This window comes from Thermothelomyces heterothallicus (genome assembly GCF_042370625.1).
Source record: "Thermothelomyces heterothallicus CBS 202.75 unplaced genomic scaffold P884_scaffold_4, whole genome shotgun sequence".
Classification (NCBI taxonomy): Eukaryota; Fungi; Ascomycota; class Sordariomycetes; order Sordariales; family Chaetomiaceae; genus Thermothelomyces; species Thermothelomyces heterothallicus.
The window spans coordinates 1,000,948-1,017,509 of NW_027192565.1; the positions used below are offsets into that span (position 1 = coordinate 1,000,948).

Here is a 16,562-nt window from a genome sequence, read left to right on the forward strand (position 1 = left end):
TTCAAAAAAGGCGAAACCGGCGGGAAAAAAATTCACGTACAACACCCGGAATTCGCTGGTCGTCACCGACCCAACTACTACTCGGGCCCTCAGTAGCTTAACTAAGGCAGAGCGGACGGGATGCCGTGCTTTCTACTGGGTATGGTCGTACGTACTAGAGCAAGTCAGAAATTGACTTCATATGCTCGAATCTTACCCGGCCGAAAGAAAAGACAGGTCTGCGCCACCCAACACCGGGCGAGTTTTCACCATGGTCCTCGTCCTGTACTTCGCAGGTATTGTGCGCTTGCAACAGTTGTTAGTTGTTGGGATGCGCTTAGTATCAGTTACGGTGTGTTTGTCAGGTTGAGAAGCTCTGGCAGACAACTCACCAACCCCCGGCATTTCTGGCCTTCCCGCCCCCTGAACATTCGTCATCAACCCCGGAACAGACGCACGGGATCCAAGCCATAGTGGCCTAGTGCAGTCCGTACTGCGAGCCCAACCAGGTCCGCATAGTAAAATGGCGTGCGTACCGTTTGTGGAACGAAATGCCCACATCCTGGCCACTGGCGCTGTTGGGGCTGAGGTAGTATTGCTTAGTAACTCCCCTGCGATTGTAAGGCTGTTTTTGGTAGACAGTATGTATGTACATACTCCATGTGCATAGATCTCTTTCAGGGGTTCCGAGGAATGGTGTCACGCCGCAACTCGAGCAGTTGCTGTCTTCTTTGGAACATGTACAACGTGGGAACCCAAAGCCAGGAGTAGCTATGGCGTGTAACTCTTCCCTTTCCAGTTTTGCTCTCTATCTCATTGTTTCTTTTTTTTTTTTCCTGCTTCCTTCCGGGTGGCAATATACCTTTACTACGCCTACTCGATCTTTAGGCCGAGCATGTTCCAGTGACCCTGGAGTCTCGCCTGGTCTGTCATTTTTATCCCTACCAAGCGGACTCTGACCGGCAGGTCCTACTAGGAAGAGGGTACAAGGAGCACTAGCTCGGTTGAAGAGAGGACTCGCATGACTTCTGTGGCGTCAAGACACCTGGTAACTATCGGAAAGGTCAGCAGCACGCCGTCAATCAGAAGAGAGAGGGCACTTATCCTCCAAAAAGAGGGGTTGCCCTCCCGCCATTTCTGGAGAGAGGACAACCAGGACCACCCACCAACGGGCCCGTCCTTTTCCAAACGGTCGAACCGCAAACACAAAGCCCTCCCTGAAGGAACCCAGAATCCGGACAGCTGCATGGGACGAACTCCAGGCACCAGACAAGCACGAAGCTTTGACTCCAACTCGAGATGGGTCCCGGCGACTAGGCCCGTTCCCGTGCAGGCCCCTTCATCCGGAGCACCCAGTTCGACGCATTGGTTTTCAGCCGGTCGACCTAACCTTCAAACCCGGTCCCCACAACGAGTCAAAACCTGCCACAGCACCAAGCCCGCAGCCGAATCCGGCCGTCGTCGAGGCAGATCCGGCCAAAATCGGCAACCAAAGCCGCAACATACCAAGAGTCGACAGCCCAACCCAAGCCAGGTCTCTCCGTGTGTTGTCGCACTGCCAACGGGGACTAGTTTTTGTTTCCTCTCCCATCGCCGGCACCAACCCGAAGGATGGGCAGGAAAAAAAGGAGGGCAGGTAACCGCACGGACAAAATACATCCTCAAAAAACCGCGCTATCATCTCCGTGCCGGTCGACCATGTTTCAGGCCCCCGGCGGAGGAAAGGGCCGTGCTAGAGACACGGGCAGGGGCTTTGGCGTCCCGCCGTAACGTAGGACAGAGCCTACGAGGACGGGTTAATGCGCCTGGTCGGGATCTCATGGTGTTGGGTTCCATGACGCGTCGGGCGATATATTTGCCCCGGCGCGGTCCGCGAGGGTCGGCTGGGTCGTGAGGAGAACTAGGTGCGCATGCAGGGTGAAAAAGGTGGAAGTCGAGGTACCGAGAGCGTAACAGCACGGCGAGAAGGGGTAGTATCATCCGTCGGCGTTTCCGTGTGTTACCTGACAGCCCTCGCTCACCCCCAGAAGGGGTGATTCCTGCGAGGCGAGCTGCTGGTGGAGGAGTGAAACGCCTTGGTTGATCGTGTGTAGCCGAGACTGCGCTCTTCCTCTCCTCCCGAAGGCTGCTCCGACGGGAGACAACCACAAAAGAGCATGCGAGCAGACCGAGCTGCTCAAATGCGCCCGCCTTTCCTCGGCCGTCTGGCCAACACCGCCACGGACAATCCATCGTGACCAGAGTACTAGTTCCAGTGTCCCGTTCCCGACGAGCGGCCTCAGGCCAGAGGCGCTTACCGTGTGGACTCATGGGAAGAGACGGTCGCCCACCCTGGCGGGTGACTGGAGCTCGGACCTCGCCGGTCAGCCCCTGCCGTCGCCAGAGCGGAGACTGCACCACTTTTCAGCGGCCCGCAGCTGCGGCTCGTCGGACGGCGCGGGCATAGAAGGTGAGGGCCGGATGACTATCAGCAGCGCAAGACTTGACGGACCAAAGATCTGCTTAGGGTTAAGTTCCGAGACCGATTCGCTCCCGCGGGACTGGCTTGCCGAGGTGAAAAGGGCAAGGAATCGGCCACAGTAGATCCGAACGCGGCAAGCTTGAGAGGCACCCGATACGGGATCGAAGCTGCGACGTACTGCGGGGTTTCCAGTCCCGGGGAGCGGTCGGGGCGACATTCCTTGCGGAAAATCGGAATCGGAGAACTGTGGGGGAGGCGCGGTGCGAGAAGGGCTGCTCGAGGCGAAAGACCTTTGGAGCTGGGAGGGCGCGTCGGCTTGGTACGTGCGGTCAGTGGCTGTATATCTCGATGTGAATTGGCCAAATCTGCATCTCGAACCGGACTCCTGGGTTCGATGTGCGTTAGGTTGAGACGTTTCCTGTCGGATATTGCGAAGGCAGCTTTTGGCGATTGAAGGTTGAAGAGTGAGAAGCGGCAGAAAGAAAGTGATGAACGCGGCTTGCGGTTGTCCTTGTAAGGCAAGAACGCGTCCGGGGTTGCAGGGGTCTGAGCGTGTGCTGCAGAGGACACGGCCCCACCTTTCCCGGCTTCAGTTCGATTCGGTCGAGATCGATTTGTGGAAAGCGAGCTCTTATCGATTAACTACCTGTTCAGTAACAGCATCATCGAACGAACCGAGATTCCCATCTTTTTAAGGTGTAGCAAATTCCTCGCATCTTACCCCATTGCCAGGTAAGATGGGGGAATGAGCATCATCTCTGCGCTTTCCGCACCAAATTCTTGAGAAGCAACAAGATCGAAAGAGCTGTCGCTACCTTGAATCGGCAAGTGGCGTTGTCCTTTGCGTCAATTCGTAACAGAGGACCCGCCTTGTACGTACAGGAGTGTACGTACCCTTCGAGGCTCAGCACCCAAGTCAAGTCGATGCGGTTTTGACGCTTGCAACCGACCTCTGCAGCAGAATGGAGGCCCGCCGAAAGTTGATAGAATCGTTCGCCGAGGCCGGGCGCAAAGCTTTCGACCCCAACGTGCCCGAGAGCAGCCGGGTGCAAGCAGTCCGGGATTTTGATGACTTGGTTGCGAGGTAAGGCCGACGCCCACGTTCCGCTCTTCGTCGTTGATTCGCCCCCTCTGTTCTAACATTTCCCAGGACTAAAACCCTCAATGCTCTCGGGGCCCTCAACTCCCTGATCAAGCCAGGGGCGGCGCCGCCATGGCTGCGCCAGAGGTTGATCGAGAAGCTCACCCGGCTGCCCATGGAGCGTTCGGATGGCGTACGGACAACCCTCGAGTTTGTCTTCTCGGTCCATCCGACGAGCACGGTCAGGCTGTCCGAGGCTGCCGTGCCCCAGAAAAGGGGGGCCAACATCACCCAGGACGCCCTCAACCTCGCCTGTAACCTACTATCTACGCCAGCGTCTGTACCTCCTGAGGAGTGGTACGCAGCCGTTGCCCCGCAGTTGTTAGCGTTGCTTGATAAGGGAGACGATGAGCCCGAGTTGGTCAAGGCCGCCTCCTACATTATCGGCTTTGGCATTTTGGGGAAGAGGGCCACCGGAGCTCCTGGTATGTCAAATTTATCATTCTTCGTGTTTTCTGCTGGCTGCACGCTAACGGATCCTCAGGCACCGCCGGCTGGAAGTATTTTGCCGAGCCCATGCTCTTCCGCATCAAACCCCCTCCTGGCGTTCCGCGCGCGACCGGGACCGAGGACAGTGAGATTATTGATCTCAGCAAGGACAAGGTCGTTGTTTCGTGCACTGATCTGTCGACGGCCCTTCGTAGGTTGCATGCACTGGTCGTTGCGCACCCTAACCCGGGCTTGTGCAAGCGGCTGCTTTCTCCTCTGCTGCTTTCTCTGTGGACGCTTGCAACCTGGGACAAGACCGTCCAGCAGACCGTTGTGGAGAGGGTGTGCGAACCTGCTCTGGCGCTGCTGAAGATATTCCTCAAACTAACCCCATCTCCCGACCTCATTTCGCTGCTCGTCCAAAACATGGGCTACGTCGGTGGCTACAATAGCAGTAGTCCTGAGTGGATGTACAAGGCCATTAACGATAGCGAGATTGTCATCGTGGATACGGAGCAGCCCATCAGAAGCGCCAGTGCATCTTCGCCCCGTCTCACACTAGAAGACATTGATCGGAAGGTCCCCAAGCTCTTGGACCTCGTCACATTGACCCTCTCTGATGCTGATGTCTCTATTGCCTTTCTCGAATTATTTAATAGCTGGCTCAAGTCGGCGCGAAGATCAAAAGAACCCAGTATTATGATCAAGCAGGACCAAGAGCAGGAGGACCCCATCAGTCGGCTGGTGGAGATGAGGACGCTCCAGGCTATGATGGAAAAGTTCCCCGAGAAGCTCGCCACGCAACCAAAGCACATCCTCAACCTTGTCAGCCAAATCCTGTCCAACTCGGGGGAGAAGGCGGAGGACGAAGATGAAGTGATCAGCGTGGCGCTCAGCCTCCTGAATATGATTGTTACCACCCCCGGCTTCCAGAAGTCGCGCGTAAACCCGGAGACGCTAGCCCTCATCGAGTCCTCGCTCGACACGCTCGCCAAATCCCCCGCGGACTTTTCCCAGACCGCCTCGAACCTTCGTCTCCTGCTCCTCTACCGGGACGAGGTCGATCCGGCCGAGTCGACCAGTGCGGCGCCGACCGACCGGCAGGTTGAAGACCGCAAGACGTACAGCCTCGCCATCTCGTACATCACGGCGCCCGACTCGCCGCCGCCCGTCCGCTCCGAAGGGGTGAATCTCCTCTCGACCCTCATCACGTCGCGGTCGCCGGTGCTGGACATACCGGGCATCCTGGTCCTCCTCGGCGGCCTGCTGGCGGACGAGGACGAGTACATCTACCTGCGCGTCATCAAGGCGTACACGCTCCTGTGCGACGCCCACCCGCGCTCGGTCGTGCGCGAGCTGACGGACCGCTTCGTCGACGCGCGCGAGACCCAGGCGCTCGATGCGCGCCTGCGCGCCGGCGAGGCCCTACTGCAGGTCGTCCAGCGCCTGGGCGAGACGTTCACCGGCGACCTGGCCCGTGAGACCGCCACCGCGCTGGTGACGGTTGCCGGGCGGAGGCCGCGCCGCCCCCGGACCGAGGCGCGCCGGCAGAGGGAGAAGGCCGCGCGGGAGCGGCGCGAGCGCGAGGCCCGCGACGCGTGGGGCGGCGAGGTGCCGGATTTCAGCGACCCCGACGACGAGGACGAAGATGATGACGATGTCGTCGGCGCCGGCGGAGGAGCCGGCAACTCCTCCCTCACGCGCGAGGCTAAGCGGCGGCGGAAAGAGGTGATCGGGCGGATCGTGCAAGGGTGGGAAGGAAAGCGCGGGAGCGAGGACATGAGGGTCCGAGCGTCGGCGCTGTCGGTCCTCGGGGCGGCGGTGGAGGTGAACGTGGCGGGGCTGGGGCGGGAGCTGGTCTCGGGGGCGGTGGACCTCTGCGTCGCGGTGCTGCAGCTGGAGCGGGAGGAGGAGAAGGGGATTCTGAGGAGGGCGGCGGTGATGTTTGTGTTGAGCTTCGTGCGGGCGCTGGAGGACGCCAGGGAGAAGGGCCGCGACCTGGGATTCGGATTCGGCGCGCGGGCGCAGGAGGACGTGATGCGCACGCTGAGATACGTGGCCGAGACGGACAACGACGGGCTGGTGGTGCAGCACGCGCGGGACGTGGTGGAGAGCTTGGAGAACTGGCAGGTCGTGAGGCTGATGCCGTCCCGGACTGCTGCTGCTCCTGCTTTCGGTGGTGGGCTGACCAGGCTGGCCGGGCTGGAGGTCAACCCGGAGAGGAGCGCTCCGGCTGCGGGTAGCGGTGGTCCGGGGCCTGCTAAGCCTAGGATTGAGGAAGTCGAGTAGACGTTTAGACGACAGGGAGGCATATATAGCCTGACCCCTGACCTCCATTCAACATCGACTGTCGTCCAAAACACATTGCGAGCGGGCATTGGACCGGCCGGCGATCTGCCACGCCCACCGTTTCGTCCGCCCACATCTATAGGCCCTCAAGCATGTTGCTCCCCGCTACCCCACGACCAGGAATGTTCCTATTAACTAGCAACGAAAAATTCCTTTGAGCGTTCACATTGCCGCCTGGCGCGACCCTCCCTCAAACCCCCTCCGTACCAGATTTGTATCGCATCCCTGCACCCTGCCGGGCCATTTGCGATCGTGCTTCATTACAGCCCGACTTTTGCTATTTGCTCTCATCGACAGACACTAGTATCAAATCCAACACCCGCTCCCTCTTAACTCTCACCAACGGTTTCTTCTGACAGTAATATCTGACTGCTGAGCCCTGTCGTATATTAGGCCACGGCTCTCCCTTGCTAAGCCATCACCAACTACACCAACGAAGGCGATATGCATGCAGAAGCACCCGGTGTCGCGGTGGGAGGACGGACAGGACGGACAGGACGGACCTGGCCGAGTCTTATTGGGTTCCTCCTGCCACTACACAGCATTTCTACGCAACCTTTCCCTCTGGTTTTCTCTTCTGCGCGGTCGGACGGACGACAGCAGGCAGGGTTGCATTGTGCGGTTCACTTGTTTGTGAGTGCTCCCTCCGGCTCATGCGGAGTGGGCCACTTGGGATTGGGCTGGTCTGGAGGTTCCGTCAAAGCCTGAGGGGTTCGCGAGCTTGCGTGGGCGAGGATGTGAGAAGGGAAAGGGGAAAGGGGGGGGAAGAGGAAAGAGGGAAGGGAAGCGGGAAGGAATGGAAAGGAAGGATCAGAAACCAATTGGCGGTGGGTGATTTTGGGTAATCGACTTTGTCAGGCTCTTGCGTACCTCGAATCAGACTCGTTTCTTACTATTCTTCGGAAAAAAAAACACCCTTGCTGCTTCTGTACACAGGACCTGGTAGGTTGCTTTATGATGTTTTGTTGATCGGTGTATTCGTACATACTCCGTATCCTCAGCAGATGCTCGCGTGAAATGACGGGTCGATTGTTTGCCCGGTGGCGACGGCAGGGGCACCCAGAGCCTCAGCGGGAGTGGAGTGGAGTTTGACCGTTACGCTAGTTCCTCACCACTGCGACCCGGCGCAGATCAACGGTTTCTGCAGCACGGCCGGGTCTTACCGAGCGAGCCCTGCCGTGAGCTTCGAGAACCATTCCGCAAGTGGGCCCAGAAGAGAGAGGGTTCCCTGGCGATCCGTTCATACAGTACACTACGGAGTATGGGTTCAGCGCGCCTGACCGTACAGTTTGGCTATACCACAATCAATTCGCTGTCTCTCCGTCGCTGCGATCCATAGAAAGAAAGAGAAGATAGGAAGAAAGTTGTGGACGATGCAATAACGTTTTTTCCACCTGTGTAGCGCTCCCAGTTTCCTTCCTTTATGGTTCGGGTATTCAAAAGCCTCAGGACAACAACCTAACGAACGTTGCATCCTTCGACCGGAGCTCCGAGCAAGCAGGGCCGGGTACGCTGAGCGCCAGGAGCAAGGTACCTAAGGTAGGTAATCCGTACCCGGCCTACACACACCAACCTGTAGTTTATGGATTAATTTCCTGTGCATCGCACGCACTACCCTGTGTCCATTAAGTAAGGTACGTAGCTCGAAGTGTGCTCAGTTCTTGCACAGTACCTGAGACTTGGTCCAAATTGGTGTCGCACTCTTGTGCCGGCCTCTTTTTGTCAATCAGAAGTTAGGTCCTGAGTGACAGAGTGGAAGGCAACCCTCAACCCTTCACTCCCCCCTTCTCTCCTCCGCGGGAACATCCCCCCACCCTACGCATCGAGAGCCGTGCCGCACTGTAAGCACCCTAATAACTCAGGCACACACATACATATATGTACGTACATACCTCGTATGAAGCAGGACCTACCGTGGTTGCTGCGGGCAGTCGAGGTGTGTATTCCTCCGTATCCGAGTTTCCGCTTCCGAGGTCGAGACAACAAGTTGCAGCCCGTTTTTTGCCGAGGCGCGCGCGAGGGGTAGTGTAGGGGGTGAGTGCATCACAGACAAGGTGTGGCCCCCGGGCCTCGAAATGTATGTGTCTTACACTATGCGGCCGTTCTCCGGGCGGGGACCGCATCTTGCAGCGCGACCCGTCCAATAAGGCCCCAGCGTTCGTTGATGGGAAACCCACGCTCCTATAACTAAAGCCAAATAGCGGCTTGGCAGAGGAGAGGAGCCGTGGCCGACGCGCGCACCCTGCTAAGTTGGCATCTCTCGGTTTTAGTTTCCTCACTAACTATAGTTAGTTATAGATTTTCTATGCACATCCCTTTTTTTGGTACAGTACGTGGGCAGAGGCCGACGGGAATGAAACGGGACTGGGGGTTCCCGCCGGGAGGGAGGGGGGGAGGAAGGGAGATGCCGCAATTCACCGGAATAGAAGCGCATCAGCTTTCATCCAAATCCCGTCCCAGCTCCTCCTCCTACCATCAATCAGATCGCACCCTATGGGGTCGCACAACTGCGTCCTTATGTTTGCGGGATGTATGTACAGTACATCTTTGCCCGTGTGCATGCCTAAGATAGCTCTTGGTAGGTACTGTATGGGTTAACTCTCCACATTCTCTCGATGGATGCATACTAAACAAAAGAGCTAATATGGATGCACTGTGTCCAGGCCGTTCTGGAAGAGGGGTCTGCCACTCTGATCTCGAACAACACGCAGCACGATAACGTTATGGGCCGAGGCAGCATGCGGGCAGACAGGGGTTGTGGCCCCATAATAAACGGTTGCTGCTTCAACAGGGATGGATAGTCGGCTTCAATTGCCAAGACGGGCGATACCCGTGCCTTCGCCCCGAACCCTCAGCCGTTGAACCTTCGTATGCGGGTCCTTGGTGTCGAGAAAGGCGGACCCAGCGGGATCCACGGAGAGTTGTGTGGTTTCACTATCTCATGGCGTTCGATAGTGTGCCGCGTTCGGCCCTTTTGGTGGAGAGCTTGTCCGCTGTGTGTGTCCACGGGTGCTCCGCGCAGCTCCACGCCGCCTACTGATGAGGTATGCTGCTGTTGTATGCAAGATGCTGCAGCTGCAGCTGCAGTAAGAGGAGGAGGAGGAGGAGGAGGAAGAAGAGGAAGACGAGGCTCGCAATCTAACTTGACAAATATTTGTCATTGGCTTGTGCCTGACTGCGAAGTGATTCGCGCTCTCTACAAGCTGCTATTTTATTTGAGGATGGCAACGTCCCATCTCAGCCAACCCTGGCTGGCCCCGCGAGATTATGCCCTCAAGGAGGCTGCGCCTCTAACCGGCAGAACTCAGGTCGCACCGCCGAGACAATCCACCCGTGTAACCAAGCACAGCCGAGCCAACTCTGGTGTCCCATCCAATCCTGCAGATTACCTCTGTACCACCCAATCCTGCAGATTACCTCTGTACCACCCCGCCTAAACAAGGCACCGTTGCCCCCCACAAGTCGTCAAACTGTGGTATCAATCTTGCGTGTCCCAGACTTTTCCGTTATCCCAAGATGAGTTGAAGTGAGCATGTCCCAGACACCCCAGCAAAGGCCAGAGACAAAGAGAAATATCGCGAGAGCCAGCTGCGGAGCCGGTCCAGCCCAACAAAAAGACGGGGCAAGGGAAAGGGAAAGAAAATGACGAGGAAAAAAAAAAAAAGTAAAGCCACCGCCTGCTGCGTTTCACATCATCGCACATCATTCATTCTGCCTGCCGGTTGATGGGCACAATGCACGACGCCATGCCCGCTAGTGGAGGGCAGCTCCAGGCCGCCAACCCCAAGGGGTATATGGAATGTACTCGGCAGTCATCAATGGGCCACTTGCCCGGTGACCCCAATCGAGGTCATTACGGGGCGCGGCGTGTCGCTGGTGGTGAAGGTGCTGTACGGGAGCGCCTGTGCTGCCATGGCCTTCTGCCGGAGGACCCAATACGCGCCCGGGCCGGGCTCGTCGGTGGGGATGATCTCCATGACCGTGTACCGGAGGGTACCGTGGATTGCTTGGGGGACGCAGATCTCGGTGTATGCGGAGCCCACGTTCGGACGCCGCAGGTGCTGCTGCACCTGCTGCTGCCAAGTCGCGGGCGCCGCCGCCTCAGTTTCTGTCGAATCACGACCCTCGGCCTGTTGTGAGAAAGAGGTTAGCAGAAGGCGGATAAGACCATCGTGGCACGAGGGCACACCCACCAAGCACATGGCGCACGCGTGCCCGTTGCAGTAGACCCAGTTTGGGCAGTTATAGGTATAAAAGTACTTGCACCGGTACTTGTAAAATCCGCCACTCCCCGACATGGTGAGAAGAGTGTGTCGAGATCAGCCTGACCCTGACCCAAGTCCTGTAAAACCTTGGGCGTTCTCAACGGTTGTGGTTTAAGTCGACTGCCCGCTGACAGTCAAGCGGCAAAGATAAGAGAAGGCTGATGGAGTGCCGGGAGACCGATTGGTTATGGCTTCTGTGAGAGAATCCTTCTCGCGAGCTGCTTGCAAGACCCGCGAGCGTGTACGAAGGGGATGGCGACCTGTCGCTTTATATGCAAGGCGACCAGGGCCCTGGAAGGTCATGGTGTAGTGACATGCACAGATCTTCCGGCCAAGCTTCCGGAGACATGCCACTGTCGAGACCAGACCGGAAACGACAGGGGCCCTGGACCGGGGGTGTTGCTCCATGCTCCAATCCGATCTGGCCTGTCGTGGGTGCGGGTGGCCTGACGATGGATAGTGTATTTACATACGCAGTAGTTCGATTCGGATGGGACCCGGTCGTTTGCCAGAAACGGCATAGAGGGATGGAGGGTGTTGTTCTTTGAGCACATTAGGTGGCCATGCCCGTCCACTTGAGTTCATAATGATAATAGTGGTGAGGTGAGATTCAGAGATTGGTCGTCTCTGTTTGGTCCATTCATTTCGATTGCAATTCAGGGCTGACACGAGCCTTGGCCCTCTAACCCTAAGCATCCAGAGTCAGGCCAAAGACAAGAATGAGAGTCACCAGCTGGGTGCTGTCACCGTCACCGCGTGTTACTTGGAGTCCATGAGCCTCGGGGGGTACTCAGGGGGTACGGCAGCCGAATCGAGCGTGGATCTTCTGATGGACTTGGTCATACGCGACAGAACCCCCGTGTTCTCGGCTACCCGTGGACGTCCTGCACAGGTACGGAAGCCAACGCGTAGGCTGCTCGTGGCGCGGTCTTGTTCTTCTTCCAGAATCAGCGGCAGAACCAAGGGACCCCATTTGATGGGCGACGAATAGGGTGTTCCGGCATGGTTTCCGACCGCCCTTCAGTGCGACACTGCCGCAGTTAAAGTGGGTGAAGCCAGTGAGCGGGTCAAGAACAGTCACCCTACGCCGTGCAACAAACCCAACCAAGGACGCCGGATTTGTTCAACTTGCCAAAAACCTACTCGCGGGCGGGAGAACCGCACATCAGACAGTGTGTTATCAACCTGTTTTAGCATCGTCGCAATCATTATCGGCAGCGCGATACTCGAGATACTTGGGCTTTTTGGGGCTGGCTTGCGCAGTCTGAACTATGAATGGACGCAAATGCGGCCAAGATCGGGTGCTTCCCACCCACTCCGAGTTGCAGCAGTCATGCGATGCCTGGTGGCAGTCGTGGCATGCGTAGGAAGGAGCCAGGGGAGGAGGTGATAGTGGGGTCACTCACCGCGGATTGGCACAGGAAGGGACCTACCTACCCAAGGTACCTGACCTCGCCTTCCTACGATATCTCCGTGCTGTGGGTGTTTGCCATCAAGTACTCCCATACACTTGCCCTGACTCGTCTGCTCGGGCACTGCACGTCTTGAAACATCCCCGCTATCTTCCAAAACACAGAAATCCATTGCACCCTATTTTCTCAAGCATCGTATGTGCATCATCAGCTTCGTTATCGAGGCCGGAGTGCAATTAAGAAGCTGACCTGATACAGCTCTCTGTGACCGATCAAGGTAGTTATGCCATTTACAGCCACGAGCTCACGGGCGTGCAGCTGAGACGCCGTGGGATGCTGCAACCGATCCTTCCCGGACCAACCGAAAGGAAGCCTCCAGGAATACCTGACAAAGGACATAGCCGTCCCTTCCTCTTGGCCTATGGACGGCCCTACTGCAAGATCACCACTCGGCCGCCACGGTAGTATCGCGTCGACAGCTCAATGGAACCTTGAGTGGAACCTTGACTCCCCGTCTTGCTGTATCGCGCGCTCTCCCGCCGTGGCGCTGTGGTTGGCAGTGAGAAACTACTCCATTCCGTATATTTCCAATTCCTCGTTCTTGGGCGATAAGAGAAGAGGGCGAAAGGCGACAGAGGCCATGCAGCATCTGGGATTCCGTTCGCCGGAGGCGTGAATGCCCTAACCAAGGAACGCATGGCCACGGGGTTGTCACCGTTGCCGCATCAGGGTTCAATCAGAGTAGAGATTCCATCGACGGTTCGATGGCGTCAGGCCCGTGATGTTCCAGGCCCCGATGCCCCGCCATCGACGACGTACGACGCACAACAAACCCCGTTCCGAAGGCATCATGACGCTCGCAGCCATTCTGATAGGGCATTGAGACCAGTGAAGCACCCAACACCTGCCAACTGCAAGGATAATATTAGGACTCTGGCGGCTATACCGTCCGCCGGTGTCGGTCATCACGCCTGGAGGGTTCTAGACCTCAGCTATAAATGCTCGGTTAGTTGTGAGCCTACGTGATCTTCGGATCCGCGAGATGCTCGTCACACTGAGGGAAACAAGAGCACACCGGCCACCCAGACAACAACGACGGCATGCGGAGAATCGGCGGCCACTCGGAGCATCAGAGTCCCTGGCGGCGAGGAAACGACAAAGAGCGGCCGGAACCCAGTGCGTCCAAGACAAACGCGACCTCGCCCCATGGCTTGAGGCAAGGCCGTGCTGGCATGTCACATGGGCCTACCGCGTCGCTCTTGCGTGCTTCTGGACCACTTCAGTATGGACCTGTGCCTCATCCTCCCACCCTGTGGGTCATGCACAATAGTACTCATGGGGGAGATATGTGCAACGCGGGATAAAGGAATCCACCACTCGATTCCCATCCTGCCCTGGAAACTGGCCAGCAATGAAGACAGCGACATGCGAACTACAAGTATTGTGATGCAGCCGGAGCAACGTAACAAGTGTCACAAATAAGCCACAAGCCCAGGCTCCAGTCCTACAGTTTCTCCAGGATCGAGACGTGCCGGCAAGCCATATATACCGGCAGCCCTGCCGTATGAGCCTTGCCATTCGGACTCTTAGAATCTCCTTAACATTATGGTTCGGTGTAACATCACTTTGCAAAGGCATATGGAGAAATTATCTTGTTACAAGAGCCTGCTAACCCGAGACCAGCCTGCCTAGACCCCGTTAGATCAAGCGTTCAATAAAGCACGAGAGGGGAGCCCGAGCTCCTGAAAGAGCGGCCTGATACGGCACGGGCCCCAGCACGAAGACCCAGTCAAATGCTAAACATCTAGCAAATCTAAGGTAGTTTATACATGACCTTGCCCAAGCAATAAGTAAGCAAAACCATGCTGTATGATCACAATACTGTCTTTTCCCCATGTCCCGTACGCCCGGCGTAAACAGTCCACTATCAGCTCCTAGTTAAGCCCGGTGGTCCTCAGCGGCCACCCTTTAGAGCCTGGCGGCGGCGAATCTTCTCGGAAACGCGAATCAGTGCGTTCTTGATCTCGCCCTTTTCAAATGTATCGATGTCATAGTATGCGGGTGCGATTTCCTGTACCTTTCGTTAGCACCACGCCGTCTGCTATATATATCAACTGAAACCCGAGAGGCCCGAGAGGAAGAAGGGGGACTCACAAAAAGCCACTCGGGCCTGATATTCGTCACCGTCCGCACGTACTGCTTGGTCGTGAGCACGAATTCGTTGTACACGACCCAGTCGTAGGGTGTCGTGACGGTGGTGCTCGGGTGGATCATGACGAGCTGGTCGTCCTTCACCGTCTTGTACACCTTGGAGCCGCTGCTCTCGCGCATGGCGACCTGCATGAAGAAGCCGGCCAGCAGCGCCCGCCGGATGTTGACGTAGTACTCCTTGTTCTGGAACGGCGTGCTGACAAGCTCAATGTTGTGCGTCTCCATGATGCGCTTGAGCTGCGCGCGCACGTTGTCCGCGCTCGACAGGTGCCGGTAGGACAGGAAGTGCTCGTGGCACCACTTCTTCACGTCTTCGCCCGCCTGCTCCGCGCCTTTGTACGCGTGGTAGGCGTTGAGCAGCGTCAGGTGGTCGCCGTCTGGGTGGGCGAACTGCTGCTTCATTTCGTCGGCCCGCTTGCGCGCGTTGTTGGGGCGGACCCATATTTGCGGGACGGAGAGCAGGGAGGTGATGGAGAGGATCTCGTTGGAACAGTAGAACTCCGGGGAGGAGATCAGCATGACAGCGAGGGCCGGGTCGAGCGGGAACTCGGATGCCAGGCTACCCAGGGCTGTCAGCTCTCCGTCGTCGTCCAGGCAAGCGAGGTAGTTGAGCTCTTCCAGCGCGCGCATCATGGTCTCGGGCGCTGGCGGGTCCATGAGATCGAAGTGGACCAAGTCTTCAACGCCCAGCTTCTTCAGCTCGAGGACCGTGTTGGCCAGGTTGGACCGCAGGATCTCGGGGTAGGTCTGCTCAATGAGCTCCTTCTTAAATGCTGCCTCCGTGTATAGCCGGAAGCATTTGCCGGGTCGCGTACGACCGGCACGACCGGCACGCTGTTGGGCCGATGCCTTGGAGATGGGAGACACGAGCAGCGATTCTACCCTGGTGCGCGGGTTGTAAATCTTTTGCTTGCTGAAGCCTGGGTCGACGACGTATACAATGCCGTCGATTGTCAAACTGGTTTCGGCAATGTTTGTAGCAACGATGCATTTCCGTCCTGGCCGGCCACCCTTGCGGAAGGGTTCCGGAGCCTTGTCGAAGATGCGCTGTTGCTGGTGTGGCGGTAGCGTGCCATAGAGCGGGTAGACCGACATGGGCCCGGCGTCCGACTCCCGGATCATCTCGTCGACCTCCAAGCTGATGCGGCGGCATGCATCCTCGATCTCCTCCTCGCCCGTCAGGAACAGCAAGATGTCCCCCTCGGGCTCGCTCGCGTGGATCTGCAGCACCGTCCTGACGGCAGCCTCGACGTAGTCCCGCTCCGGCTCTGGGGTGTAGAAGATCTCGACGGGATGCGTCCGGCCGGGCACGGCGAGCAAGGGCGCGTTGAAGAAGTATGTCTGGAACTTCTGGGCGTCGAGGGTGGCCGACATGACGATGATCTTCAAGTCTTTCCTCCGCTCGGAAATCTGCTTGAGCAGCGCCATCAAGATGTCGGTAGCGAGGGTGCGCTCGTGAGCCTCGTCGAGAATGATGCAGCCGTAGCGCGACATGTCGTGGTCGTGCATCGCCTCGCGCAGCAGCTGACCGTCCGTCATGTACTTCAGCAGCGTCTTCGGGCTCGTCTTGTTCTCGAAACGGATGCTGTAGCCGACCTCCTCGCCAAGGTTCACGTCGAGTTCGTCCGCAACACGCTGCGCGACCGACATGGCCGCCACTCTCCTCGGCTGTGTACAGGCGATGAGCTTGCCCGTCAGATGCGGCAGCTCGTCGTAGAGGACGTACTGTGGAATCTGGGTCGTTTTTCCGGAACCGGTCTCACCGACAAACACCAGAATCTGGGTGCTGTGATACATGTCGAGGAACTCCTGACGCTGCTTGTGCACAGGCAGGTCGCGGCGGGTCTTCAGGATCTTGAAGTACTGCTGCGAGTGAGGCCTGCCGGTCCACGGGTTAATGTCCGAGTCCTCGGCCTTTGCCGCTTGCAGCGCTGTCGTCTTGTGGCGCTCAAAGTCATCGAGAGGCGACTTGAACCCCTCGTTGAGGTGCGCCAGGTACGGATTTGGCTTTTCGTCCATCTTCGCGTCGCCGTCGCTGTTGGTTTTTACGCGCTTGGAATCCTGCGTTCCCTCCCTCTCGGTGCTTGATCGCTTGAGGCTCTTGGATGGTTCGGCCATGGTCGCGTCTCGGAATCTGCCGGAAGGCGCTTGTGAAGGGAAAGAGCGGGCAAGCAGTGGGTGATCGCTATCTTCCCGTTGCAGGTGCGATCGCGAGGCTGCAACTTTTTTTATGTTTCGAAGCGGCAAGAGGCCGGATTGGGCGAAACTTTTAGGTGGGGTCCAACGATAAGTCCTTAGCCGAGTAACGCTAGCTC

At 57.6% G+C, this 16,562-nt stretch overlaps 4 protein-coding genes across 4 annotated transcripts; 2 read left to right on the forward strand and 2 right to left on the reverse strand.

The window, feature by feature from the left end:
• Window positions 1–825: 825 nt before the first annotated feature.
• Window positions 826–2,160, forward strand: P884DRAFT_96486 (uncharacterized protein). Its single transcript, XM_069446199.1, has one exon. It carries the CDS (start codon window positions 1,001–1,003, stop codon window positions 1,871–1,873), a length of 873 nt encoding a protein of 290 aa, XP_069300140.1. The 5' UTR covers window positions 826–1,000; the 3' UTR covers window positions 1,874–2,160.
• A 970-nt stretch (window positions 2,161–3,130) lies between these two features.
• Window positions 3,131–6,519, forward strand: P884DRAFT_238134 (uncharacterized protein). The gene is made up of 4 exons (XM_069440069.1): window positions 3,131–3,524; window positions 3,591–4,006; window positions 4,066–5,669; window positions 5,724–6,519. The coding sequence occupies exons 1-4, from the start codon at window positions 3,403–3,405 to the stop codon at window positions 6,297–6,299; spliced, it is 2,718 nt and encodes a 905-aa protein (XP_069300141.1). The 5' UTR covers window positions 3,131–3,402; the 3' UTR covers window positions 6,300–6,519.
• Window positions 6,520–10,174: 3,655 nt separating this feature from the next.
• Window positions 10,175–10,657, reverse strand: P884DRAFT_275544 (uncharacterized protein; the record flags this gene model as incomplete). Its single annotated transcript, XM_069442857.1, has 2 exons — window positions 10,175–10,489; window positions 10,553–10,657. The coding sequence occupies 2 exons, from the start codon at window positions 10,655–10,657 to the stop codon at window positions 10,175–10,177; spliced, it is 420 nt and encodes a 139-aa protein (XP_069300142.1).
• Window positions 10,658–13,687: 3,030 nt separating this feature from the next.
• Window positions 13,688–16,449, reverse strand: P884DRAFT_283139 (P-loop containing nucleoside triphosphate hydrolase protein). Its single transcript, XM_069443638.1, has 2 exons — window positions 14,191–16,449; window positions 13,688–14,107 (listed from the first exon to the last, which is right to left on the reverse strand). Exons 1-2 carry the CDS (start codon window positions 16,363–16,365, stop codon window positions 13,991–13,993), a joined length of 2,292 nt encoding a protein of 763 aa, XP_069300143.1. The 5' UTR covers window positions 16,366–16,449; the 3' UTR covers window positions 13,688–13,990.
• Window positions 16,450–16,562: the final 113 nt, after the last annotated feature.

Excerpts from the sequence above, each read along its gene's own strand:
- P884DRAFT_96486 (XM_069446199.1), top strand. The coding sequence starts at position 1,001 with ATGACTTCTGTGGCGTCAAGACACCTGGTAACTATCGGAAAGGTCAGC.
- P884DRAFT_238134 (XM_069440069.1), top strand. The coding sequence starts at position 3,403 with ATGGAGGCCCGCCGAAAGTTGATAGAATCGTTCGCCGAGGCCGGGCGC. Across the intron at positions 3,525-3,590 it reads TTTGATGACTTGGTTGCGAG|GACTAAAACCCTCAATGCTC; the intron begins GTAAGGCCGACG and ends AACATTTCCCAG. Across the intron at positions 4,007-4,065 it reads GAGGGCCACCGGAGCTCCTG|GCACCGCCGGCTGGAAGTAT; the intron begins GTATGTCAAATT and ends ACGGATCCTCAG.
- P884DRAFT_283139 (XM_069443638.1), bottom strand. The coding sequence starts at position 16,365 with ATGGCCGAACCATCCAAGAGCCTCAAGCGATCAAGCACCGAGAGGGAG. Across the intron at positions 14,108-14,190 it reads TCAGGCCCGAGTGGCTTTTT|GAAATCGCACCCGCATACTA; the intron begins GTGAGTCCCCCT and ends CGAAAGGTACAG.